At 35.1% G+C, this 12591-nt stretch overlaps 1 protein-coding gene across 1 annotated transcript; it reads right to left on the reverse strand.

Moving 5' to 3' along the window:
- Positions 1–1958: 1958 nt before the first annotated feature.
- LOC137712002 (xylan glycosyltransferase MUCI21-like) lies at positions 1959–6227 on the reverse strand. The gene is made up of 3 exons (XM_088684678.1): positions 6006–6227; positions 5485–5541; positions 1959–3391 (listed from the first exon to the last, which is right to left on the reverse strand). The coding sequence occupies exons 1-3, from the start codon at positions 6208–6210 to the stop codon at positions 2076–2078; spliced, it is 1578 nt and encodes a 525-aa protein (XP_088540804.1). The 5' UTR covers positions 6211–6227; the 3' UTR covers positions 1959–2075.
- Positions 6228–12591: the final 6364 nt, after the last annotated feature.

Here is a 12591-nt window from a genome sequence, read left to right on the forward strand (position 1 = left end):
CGGCACGGCTGAGAGCCGTGGTGACAGATCAAGGGCGGTTGGGAGTCTTGGAGTAGGTTTCAGCACAGCTAGGAACCGTGGTACATAATAGGCGCGGTTATGAGCCCCATAGCAGGTAAGCACGATTGTGAGCCCAGAGTTAGGGCTGGCTTGGACCAGGTTATGTGCATCATAAGAAATTGGATCACTAGGTCTATGGTGCTTGGCTACTGGCGATGTGCTGCTTCAACATTGAATATTCTAGAATGATGAGAACGAAACCTGTCCCCGGTGTGCCATTAAGCTGAGTTGTTACGTTTTTTGGAACAAAAGTAATCTTTGTATCTGTGGGTGTATATGGGATGGTTCCGTTTGCTTGAACTTGTTAATTAAAAGTGACATGTTTATGTTGGCCATGTCTTGCCAAAGCGCATCGTCAGTAACTTTGTCACGCTAGAAATCGTGCAATCATTTAGTCAAGAACCTCTCAACTTCATCTTAAATTTACCTTTATTGGGGCAGCAGACCTTTTGGTTACCACCTGTTGGTCTAGGCTGTTATTCCCTATGTTTGGCTCATCTATGTTGCGACTACGGTGCATGTGGTACGTTCTTAGCAAGCGAACAGGTTACTCGTAGACTGCCGGTTGAACTAGAGCTGGATTGAGTGATTGTTTTTCACTGTCCGTTGTGCTGCCTACTCCGATATAAGGTGGATGATGCTCCTTGCGGACCTAGCCGCAAATGAACACTTCGCATGGAATGTTGTCCATGTTGATTATCGGAATGTGGCCCCAATTGTGAATGTATACCCGTTCGTGGGCCTAACTAGGAGTGCACGCTCCTCCGTGCACTAAGACTAGGGCATACAATATCCCAAGGGCCTAAGCAAAAGTGTACATTGCCAGAATGCTCAGTTCATGGCTGGTCGAGAAACTACTTTTGGGACGCTGTTAGAGAGGGTCGTTGTCTGCCCTTGTCTTGCTTCGAGACACCTTGTCTAAGACATGCTGTATCTCTGTATGCTACAAAAGCTTAATCACCAAGGTCGTCCGCTGCGCGAGAGCGCTCATCAGATATATGACTTGTTGAGACATGTGTTGTTCGCCATGCGGGATGGAAGAGCTTGGATGGTAAGTTTCTCTACGGGTGGTAGAAGTGCAATAGACTTTAGGTGTAAAAGTTGAGCCGAGGTATGTCAAATCTGCAGAAAATCAGGGTGAAAATACCCCCAGTTCAATTGTCAATCTAGAAATCTGAAGCCGAGACGATTGAGTTGGTCTTGGACCAGTCGTGATCGCTAGGTGGACAGCGAGAGTGGGTTGGGCTGTGGAAATGGGCCAAGCCACGTGTAGGGCACGTGGGCGCGATGCAGTCTGGCTTGCTTGGCCTTGGGCCGAGGGTGCATTAGGCTCACGCTGGGCTTAGAGTGCGTTAGGCTCGCGCTGGTTTTGGGCCTACAAGTGTTGGGCTGCTTCATTTGCGGCAATTATTTTGTCTAATTTCTTTTGTATGGCTTAAAAGCGCCTCCTTGTCTAGATTTCTGGCTCCGCTACTATTACGGACCGTCTATGTATTTTTTACAATAGACTGACTAATCGACCTAAGTTTTAATTCATTTTTTGCAGAGATGATCTTTACAAAGTGATCCATAATACGAACGGTCCTAATCATAAGCACAATGCTTTGTAATTTGAACACGAAGAATTTTGAGTAAGAGTTCCTACTCATGAGTGAATAGCCAAATATTATTCCCTAAGAGGTCATCATCTGATGGAGGGAGGGACGTTCGGGGGATATGGAGGAAACATGGTATTTATCGACCATATAGTGAGGGCCTTACACCAGTGAGCAGTGGAGAGGAAATTGCCTTGCAGCCCTTGAAGAGCTGGGGGTTCTCTTAAATACAGTATAAATAAATAACGAAGTCAGAAGAAATATTTATTCACACGAATAAAGAGTTGCCTCAAACTTCATGGTATATACAAATTTTTAAAAGGTCCCTTCTTCAATCCTTAATGTCTCGACGTTATACATGTTCACCAATTTTTACCACATATGTATGAATCTACAACTTACAAAATGATTGACGCTAGTTTATTGTTGTTCGAAATGCTCAGTCATTCTTTCAGTGGTATAGTCATAAGCACCAAGCAACTGCTTCTTAAATCTTGTGAGGTGTAGTCTCACAGTTTGACCTTCAAGGTAAATCTCCTTTGTGTGTTGCCAACCTTTTTTGGTTACACTAGCTGGATTTTTAAGAACAGGATCATCTTTACCATACTTGTCGTACAACGAGCTCTCTGTGGGAAGAATTTTGTAGCCGATGTAATTTAAATCAAGCTTTCTTGCAGGTTCCCCAAAGTATGCCTCTGCTGCCCAACTAGTTCCAAGAGGAATCACTTGGATCAACACAGAGCCAGGTCTCATGAACAGAAAATGTGTCATGGCGGCACCGTGAACCCCTATCACGACATCACTCGAATTAAGAACCCAATAAATCTTTGCCAACTCGGTCCTCGAATCAGGTCTCAGAACTTCAACTTCAAACTCAATTTTCTCAGCCATTTCCACCAACAAGTCCTCATTGGTTATTGCTCTTGATCCGTTTCTAGACACGATCACCAGTTTAGGCCTCTCTAATTGATGTGCTTCATGGAGTTTTTTCTTGATTTTTAAGGATCCTTCCGATGCAGGAGACACAGAAACAGAAAGTTTCTCTTCTGCTTCTTGTTCATTAATTAGACCTGTAATTCGAGGCCTGTACGCCCTGTCTAGAAGATATTGAAAGTCGAAAATGCTCCTATGTCCCTCCATCAGCGAAGGATCCACAGTGAGCTCGTCGTGAATTCTCAAACCGACAATGGCTTCAGGAAAGCAATGAGTTCTCGTATCTGCACTGAAATCTATTACTGGATAGTCCGAGAGTTGTGAAAGAATGTCTCCGTACTTCATAAGCCACCAGTCATGAAAATCAAGAATGACAAACACAACCTTCTTTCTCAGTTCTTGAGAAGTAATGTACAGTGGTATAATCCCGTCGTTGAACTCATGATAAGCATTGCCAGTATAGCCAGCCGTTGAGAAAAACACTGCCGGAACATCATGTTGGACGTCACACTGATGTTGCATCCCTAGAGTATCGTCTTTCTTTGCAATGAGGTCTAATTCAGTGACGGTGGCCATGGTACTTGGTTCCCATTTCCGAGTGTACGGTTTGATCTTTTCGTGTTGAAGCCATTCCCCGTTTTCCTCTTCATTTTCCTCGACGATGCTCGAAAGATAGAATGTGAAATTACTTTTATCTCTGGACCTGTAGACAAAGATGGAAGAGGATCCGGAGTGTGTTCTTACATTTCCTTTCAGGATACAAACATCTGATCGAAAATTGCTCCTATCACAAAGTATAGTTCCTGCACCCGCAACATATATAGTTACTTAAAGTAATTGCAGATAGAGGAAAAGGTAGAAGAGTCACGTGAGAAAATAAGCAAGTACACTAATACACCCAAGTCAAGCAAGTTTTACATACTAATTAGTGTCATTACAAATGGCAATTACTTTCTCATATTTTTGATATTTTGGGATAGGTCAGTCTGGATTAAACAATGCATTGTAGTTTCTGTTCAGTAATTCTGTAAACTAAAACTCTCTTTGTTGTAGTCTTTATTTTATCATAATTAAAAAAATTATTGAGCTTTAGTATGATTATTAGTTTTACTCATTTTTAAATTATTTTTTACTATCATTTTCAACTTGAAAATATTTTGTATCAAGATAATTGCTTATGACTTAGGACTTGTTTGGTGGACTGGTTGAGATTGGGCATAGGAATAAAATTGGATTAGCAAGGATTTGTAAGACAAAATTTGTATTGTGGATTCATAATCAATCATATACAGTCATGTTAATCTCACATTTTGATACAACAAACAAGAAACTGAACTTAAGTTCATTTTAATTAGTCACAACTTATCCTAATCAGCCTACCAAACGAGTCCTTAGGATTTAGCCCCGAATTTTGTGCTCCGCCCAAACTCGAGACCCAAGCAAATCCTAAGTTAGAAGCTCTACCACAACTCAAAGAAAAAAAACATTCGTAAACCCTAAAACCCAACCACCATGAAACCACTCATTCTAAAATAATCAACCATGCACAAACTAACTTTGTTAAAACCTGAAATAATCAACCCCAAAACCTAAAAGCACACCTAATTTCAAGTCAATCTATTTACAAAACTAATATTATAAATCATGATGCTAAAATCTAATTTAGAGTATGAATCCATAGAAATGCATGAATTAAATTTTAAGAGTGATTCTATTTATACACAATATTGATGACTGGATATCTTTTTTTTATTATAAATCCAATGTGATTTTTTTTTTTTTTTTTTTTTTTTGAAAATGATTCTTTACCTTCCTATTCTTATCCTCTCCTCTCACACATTGTTTTTTGTCTTATTATCTTTATAAAAAATCAATATAAGATGTTGACGTGGCTTAACCGTGACCATTATTCAAAAAGAAGGGCATGGAAGGGTAGAGAGATTAGGAAGGTAGAGAATCCTCCTCTTTTTTTTTTTTTTTTCATTTACTTTACTTAATACTAGCATATGGGCACACACAAAGTGTGTGAGAAAATTTTTTATTTTTGTTTTTGAAATAGAATGAGATAGAGGAAGGGAGTGATAAAGAAAGTGGGAGTGGGAAATTTTTTTTATTTTTTATTTTTTTTATAATTAGAGATATGTTAGGATTACATATAGGTGATGGTTTAAAAAAAACAGCAAAATTTGGTAGTGTGAAATTACATTTTTGCCCTATATTTTTTAAATATGTCCTATTTTAATTAGAAGATTAAACTGGTAATTTCATAGGATTTTTGTTGAAAATAAGTGTTTTATTAATTAGTAGAGATTACATATTTTATGAGGTGAACACCGTTTTTTAACTGGCTGCGGGTTCAACTGGCATGCTCAACTTGCAAGCTCCATTCATTTGACTTCAACCTGATGATCAATGGAGCAACTGGATAATATAAACTTGTGGCGGTTCAACTGGAGCTGAATTAACTATAAACTCACTAAACTAATTATAATAATTAGAATGTAGGGTTTGGGATCGAATTGACCATTCACCCTGTATGAGTTCCACCGTTACAATAAAAATTACAAGGAAAGAGAGAGGTAGCAGATTAAAAAGCAGAGAATTTAAATTTTATCAATATTATCAATATTGTTTCATATTATATTTTTTACGTTATTTTATTAGGAGTTGCTATTAGTAATTAGCAATAACACTCGTTATTTTATCTCTTTTTCAGTATCAACTCGAGTATTATTGTTACTTAGCAATAAAAACTCAACCCTTTAGCAGTGCACTACATAGTACAGATAGTAATACTGTTGAATTAATAAAACTTTGCAAGGTATTTGTTAACAAATTAAAAACACAAACAATCGATCCTAATAGAAGCCATTGAGAAGCAGAGAGCTCTACGTACCGTTGGCGATTGAAGAACCCAAGGGAGCGTATACAACCATATCATGAGCACCAAGGCCTACAAAACCAAAGGGTGCATATTTATATATAGTGGAAAATAAAAACTAGAGGATTCAACTTAAAATCAAGTAGCAATAGATATAGAGTCTATCTATTACTTTCCCTATGTGAGATAACTCTCATAAAAACTGCAGAAGTTTTCAAAGGCAACCTGGAAATCAAATCTTTTTCTATGGCTATATCTTAAAAGGGTACTTGAAGACGGAAAGAGGGGGGATTAGGCCATGTAAAAGCGCTCTTCTAATAAATTATTGGGATTGACACGTGAATAGCTTGGTTCTGATACCATAAAAGAGTCAGAACACCCAACTCAAAATCAATTGCATATAAATGGGGAGACCCAATTGGGGTACTATATGAGCTAGGGTTTACATATGGGGTACTAATAATCTCAGCATACGAGAAAAACTTAAAGATGCAAAAGGAAAACATCAGAATGGGAGAGAAAAGAGAAAAACTTACGTAATAGAGAGAAAGTGGTGTTAGGGTAGAAAAGATGAGGGGCTAATATGAAGCTGCAAGAAAGAAGAGAGAGGAAGACGAAAGTGAGGAGCTTGGGCCTTGTTCTTTTGTAGAAACCAGGGTTTGAAAATTCCATTAGAATGCTCTGACACTCTTCATCCTCTTCCCCTTTTTTCCTTTGCTGGTATCTCTTATAGTATACCATATTGTTCCTTATGCAAATAACAGAGAGAGAGAGAGAGAGAGAGAGAGAGAGAGAGAGAGAGAGAGAGAGAGAGAGAGAGAGAGAGAAATGAACTTGGTGTCTGTTGATTGAGAAGATATTTCTTCATATATATAGCTTCAACTACAAGAGAGAGAAAGATTGAGAGAGGGGAATAAGAAAAAAAAAGGGTACGTGCTGTCAACAAATGAAGGCTAATTCAGGAGAACAACTTACATGGTACCAGTACACTGTCATATGATATATTGTCACAATAAAATAAGAATACATAAACAAAAATGTACACATATTTTTATTTCATTGACAATAGTGTTCCCTATATGATCTTCTGCTGATTTAGAGGTGGTTCTTTCTATTTGCGGTCGCGTCCATGGAATAATTAATTAATAATAATTACGTAGAATAATGCAACATGTTATATATGAATGTATTCAATTATTTGCAGTCGTTTTTATTTTATTTTAGTGAAACCTTAATATTGTTGGATTAGGCATCCTGTCTAGATAACTGAAAAAAAGTTGAGAATCAAGTTGAATATAAAGTGTAGTGGCTGCGTGAACCAATGTCGAGAGACAAATAAGGATTCCGTAGCTGTGTCCTTGAAACTAGACGACATTACATATTATAGATTGACTTTGCATAGGCTTGGCAGTTGGTACTCTTTTAAGAAGTATGACATAACTTAATTTGAATTATTTCTTTCCCATTAGATGCTCGCGACTAACATTAAAATAAAATTCTAAAAACTTAAAGTTAGATATTTGTACATCAACTCTAGCTCAAGTTGTAATACATTCGGGTGATTGTAATTGACTCATCTAAGAATTTTTGTGTGTATCTAAAATACTCGCTACATGATATATTTTTTTCACGTGTTATAATACGAGTGAACGTAAAATAATTGATATGTCTCATTTTCAGAATATATTATTACACCTGCTATACTTTGAGTCTAATTGTACTATGACATTGTTCCAAAGTACACAGAAAAAACTCTCCAATATAAAAAATATTTAGTTACGTATTTATTAGTTTCCAGTCATAATTGGTCCCACTAACGAAGAATTGCCTTTAAGGGTGCTTTTGATATGCGGAAATGAATTCATGGAAAATAATTTTTCATGACCTTTTCTAGAGAATAGGAAATAGACTTGGCAATTTATTACACGATCCGTTAACACGACACGTAAATGATACGAAAATAACGGGTTTCGGATCAACACGATAATTAATCGGGTCATTATCATGTCACACGATAATAACCCGTTAATAACGGGTCCTTAACAGGTTTACACGAGAGTGACACGCAGGTAACCTGTTTCGACATGATAAGAAAAATGTTATTTTGATGATTTTAATTTTTTAAACTACTAAAAAAAACTTACTATAAAATGCAATAGATATAATGAATATGTATATATTGTTTATTAATTATTATTCTATATATTTTTTAAATTTTAAGTTTTATTTATTTATTTATTTATTTTTATAGTATATTATAGGCAAAGATTGAGATTAAAAACCATAAAACACATTAAAAATAAAAATATCAAGTAGTTTAAAAATACCAAAAACATAAAAAAAATTATAATAATTAATTTCCCACCTAATATTTCAAGAGTTTCATTCATTTCCCGCCTAATGTTTGGGAAATTTTGCAGCCTATATCCATCCATTTCCCGCCTAATATTTAACCCAAAGAAAAAAAAAACCAGCTTTTTTTTTTTTTTATCTCTTATAACATTTTAACTTGAATAAAATACGTAATAAAAAACATAAATGTCATTTTATTATTAAATATCATCACATACTAACTGAAACATAGTCTAATTAACACTTAAAAATTTAGAATATATAAATAATTAATATATTTATTCCAAGTCATCAAAACAATTAGATTCACTAACACTTAAAGTTTATTCATACTTTCATTAAGTATAACATCAATGCGTATCCCATCAAAATGATGAAAGTATGAATAAACTCTTAAGTGTTAGTAAATCTATCGTTTTGAAGGGATACGCATCCTACGAAACTAATTTCAACAATCTAACCATCAAACTTGTTTATATATACTTCGAGATTGCATACGCCAAAAATTGCAATAAACAAAAATTCAGATATGAAGTAATGAGACAAAACTTTTCAACGATTATAAACGAAAAATCACGATTTAACGTTTATTTTAACTCCGGTTTTGATGATTTTTGACAGCTACACTCCTTGACCCTATATGAATACAATGAATGAATTCGATTTTAAAATATTTACACTAGTGGATACCACAAAATCTTATGTTATACTTGATGAAAGTATAAATAAACTCGTAAGTGTTAGTGAATCTATCGTTTTGATGGAATACGCATCCTACAAAACTAATTTCAATGATCCAACCGTCAAACTTGTTTATATATACTTCGAGATCGCATACGCCAAAAACTGCAAAAAACAAACATTCAAAGATCAAGTAACGAGACAAAACTTTTCGACGGTTATAAATGAAAAATCACGATTTAACGGTTATTTTAACTTTGATTTTGATGATTTTTTACAGCTACACTCCTTAACCCTATATGAATACAATGAATGAATTCGATCTTCAATTTAAAATATTTACACTAGTAGATACCACAAAATCTTATGTTATACTTGATGAAAGTATAAATAAACTCTTAAGTGTTAGTGAATCTATCGTTTTGATAGGATACGCATCCTACGAAACTAATTTCAATGATCCAACCGTCAAACTTGTTTATATATGCTTTGAGATTGCGCTAAAAATTGCAAAAAACAAACATTCAGAGATCAAGTAATGAGACAAAACTTTTCGACGGTTATAAACGAAAAATTACGATTTAACGGTTATTTTAACTCTGATTTTGATGATTTTTTATAGCTACACTCCTTGACCCTATATGAATACAATGAATGAATTCGATCTTCAATTTAAAATATTTACACTAGTGGATACCACAAAATCTTATGTTATACTTGATGAAAGTATAAATAAACTCTTTAAGTGTTAGTGAATCTATCGTTTTGATGGTATACGCATCCTACGAAACTAATTTCAACAATCCAACCGTTAAACTGGTTTATATATGCTTCAAGATCGCATACGCCAAAAATTGCAAAAAACAAACATTCAGAGATCAAGTAATGAGACAAAATTTTCGACGGTTATAAACGAAAAATCATGATTTAACGGTTATTTTAACTCCGATTTTGATGATTTTTTATAGCTACACTCCTTGACCCTATATGAATACAATGAATGAATTCAATCTTCAATTTAAAATATTTACACTAGTGGATACCACAAAATCTTATGTTATACTTGATGAAAGTATAAATAAACTCTTAAGTGTTAGTGAATCTATCGTTTTGCTGGGATACGCATCCTACGAAACTCATTTCAACGATCCAACCGTCAAACTTGTTTATATATGCTTCGAGATTGCATACGCCAAAAATTGCAAAAAACTTTCGACGGTTATAAACCAAAAATCATGATTTAACGGTTATTTTAACTCTGATTTTGATGATTTTTTTACAGCTACACTCTTTGATCCTATATGAATACAATGAATTAATTTGATCATCAATTTAAAATATTTACACTAGTGGATACCACAAAATCTTATGTCATGATGATCTATGAAAATTGAGAATTTTGTAAAAGGAATAACATTTAAGCTTTGAGTTCCATGGCAAGATTACATAGTCGTTTAGATTTTTAAAACCCTCCAAATCTCATGAACAATGTTATTTATTTGAGTGAAAAATTAATAATAATTATTGTAAAAGTGTGAAAAATGTAATTACTTGTAATGAAAAGCTTTACAACTTTCATTAAGGGGTCAACTCCGAAATTTAGTATGTATATACTAATTTAGTATTATGTTTGACATTTTTTTGGGTCAAATTATGTTTTTCATTTTCATTTTTATTGATTTAAAATATAATTTTCTTAATGGGTAACGGGTCGGGTCATATTACCTGATAATATTAACGGGTTGATTTCGGGTCGGGTCATACTACCCGTTTACTTTAACGGGTATTACATGACACGACCTGTTAAGTTATCGGGTATAACACGAAAATGACACGAACACGAAAAACACGACATGAATGCTAGGTCTGGGAAATACATTTTCCTATTACCCTTTTTCGTAAAGATAGGAAAGTAGATATAAATCTAGAGACAAGTTACTATTTTTAGTTTTTAATAGAGTTAAAATTGGAAAATAAAACTATGAAATTTAATTAATGGCCAAACTCAACCTAAGTTTCAACTCTCTATTATTTTTTGTTGAATCGTTATCGTATATGAAATTTCAACTGATAACCTCTTTCGACAAATTAAGATTAAATTTTATTTGACAAAATGGTCATTTCGCAATCCCATTTTATAGTGAACTCCGACAAGTCTGTTATTGTGTTATCAACTATACATGCAATGGTCATGCAATATTATAAGAAATAGTAATCAATCAGGTACGTGAGGGGGCACATTGTCAATTGCTGGAGTAAATCTTCTATGCAGTAGGTTTGCAAGTAACACATGAGTTTACACAACTTGCGGCGTGGGAAAAGTACAACTTTGTTGCTGTTTGTGAGCTTTTCTAGAGAAAATCTCTATGATAAGTTAATTAAGCAACTTGCTTGCTTTGATGAACATGATGAGATAAAGCACTAACAAAGTTAGAGATTTTTTAATGTGGCCGGAATCGGAGCAGTATGTCATATGCTATTATACAAGTGGAGAAAACTCAGGATTTTTTTTTTTTTTTTTTTTTTACAAATGTCCACTTGTATAAGATTTTTTTAGCCAAAATGATCATAAAGATTTACATAACTCCTCACTTTAGTCCTTGAGATTTGAAATCAATAGAGTTTCGGACCAACCATTATTTAGTTGTGATCTCTAAACAACCATAACAATTGAGTCTTTGAGAAGACATAATTAATAGTTTGGAAGTGCTTAATCAACAACCACCTATGCAATGAAACCAAGTACTGATCAAAACTGATTAAGATGACATGTGACAACCCGTCCCGAATTATAATATAGTTTACCTTCGAAAGCATGGAAATGACGATTTTGCCCTTGTAACGATGTGTGGTGGATGTATAAGTGGGCTAAGGAAATGGACCAATTACTTCACCTCCTACTTTCTTGGGTCCAATTAAAATTGTAGGGTTGTTTTTGGACCAAATGGTTAGCCTAAATTTGCAGCCCAATAGGATTTGAGGCAATTTAAAATTGCCCAATTCCATGAGCCACACACACACGTGCCCTTCTTCCCGTTTCTCTCTTCCTTTCTCGAACTCTCTTCACGTCCATACGACCAAACCCTTTAACCTTCAAACATCGTCACACACTCATAGATCCAGTGTAAGGATAACATTATCGTGCTTCCCTTGACTTCACAAGTTGAGTCGTATCCTTGGTTGGAGGAGAGGATTTGCGGAACTCGAGATACTTGAGCTCCGGTGAGGAGTGTGAAATTCTCCGACGCGATCACGAAGGTTTTAGTTAGTTTTGAGACCTAAGAAGGTATTTTTCTAACTTCTCTAGTACGTTGGAACAATTTTAAAGTAGTTTGACGTCGAAATACTCGGGTTTATCGAGTTGCAGGTTTAGACGGACGATCAAAAGATTTTCCGACCATATTCTGTTGATTTTAGAACCTTTGAAAGGTAAGATCATGTTCTTCTAATTCAGGGCTTCAATTTGATATTGAAATTTGGTTGAAAAATGGCGAAGATATTAAAGTTCAAAGTTTTTCCAGAAACCGACAAGTACAACGGTGGTCGGCGCTTGAATTCGGCGAACCATCGAATAAGACAAGGAATATTCTATCAACTTTGATGGAATATACTAACGGAGTAAGGTAACATCATTAGTTTTTAGACGGTATATGTTGATATTTAACGGAATATTCCCTAACGTCGTTAGGGAATCCGTCTTTTGCTAAGCACGTGTTTGCGCGTGGCCAGCGTGTGGGACGTCGATAAATTATTCTAAACATATGGGGAAGCTGGTAGTTTTGAGTAGGCCACGATGATATACTCAAACACCCCAATTGAGCAACGTATGAGAAGTTATTTCTTAGTGATGGTTATGTGCTTAAAAATAACATTGAAATAGTTGTTTCACATATAGGTGAGACGTTTCTAAAGGACTGAGAGCTGCCAGGTGAGACTTGGAGGTTATGACCCGGCTACATACCAGTGAGTGGGCTTTTTGGTTATATATATATATATTTGTGCATATTACTGCTTGACGCCATGGATGCTCGGGTAAGCTTCAGGTGAGTATATAGTGATGGTTGGGATGGTAGTGTGTATGATTATGAT

Source organism: Pyrus communis, chromosome 14 (assembly GCF_041283825.1).
Source record: "Pyrus communis isolate YQ-2024b chromosome 14, ASM4128382v1, whole genome shotgun sequence".
Classification (NCBI taxonomy): domain Eukaryota; kingdom Viridiplantae; phylum Streptophyta; class Magnoliopsida; order Rosales; family Rosaceae; genus Pyrus; species Pyrus communis.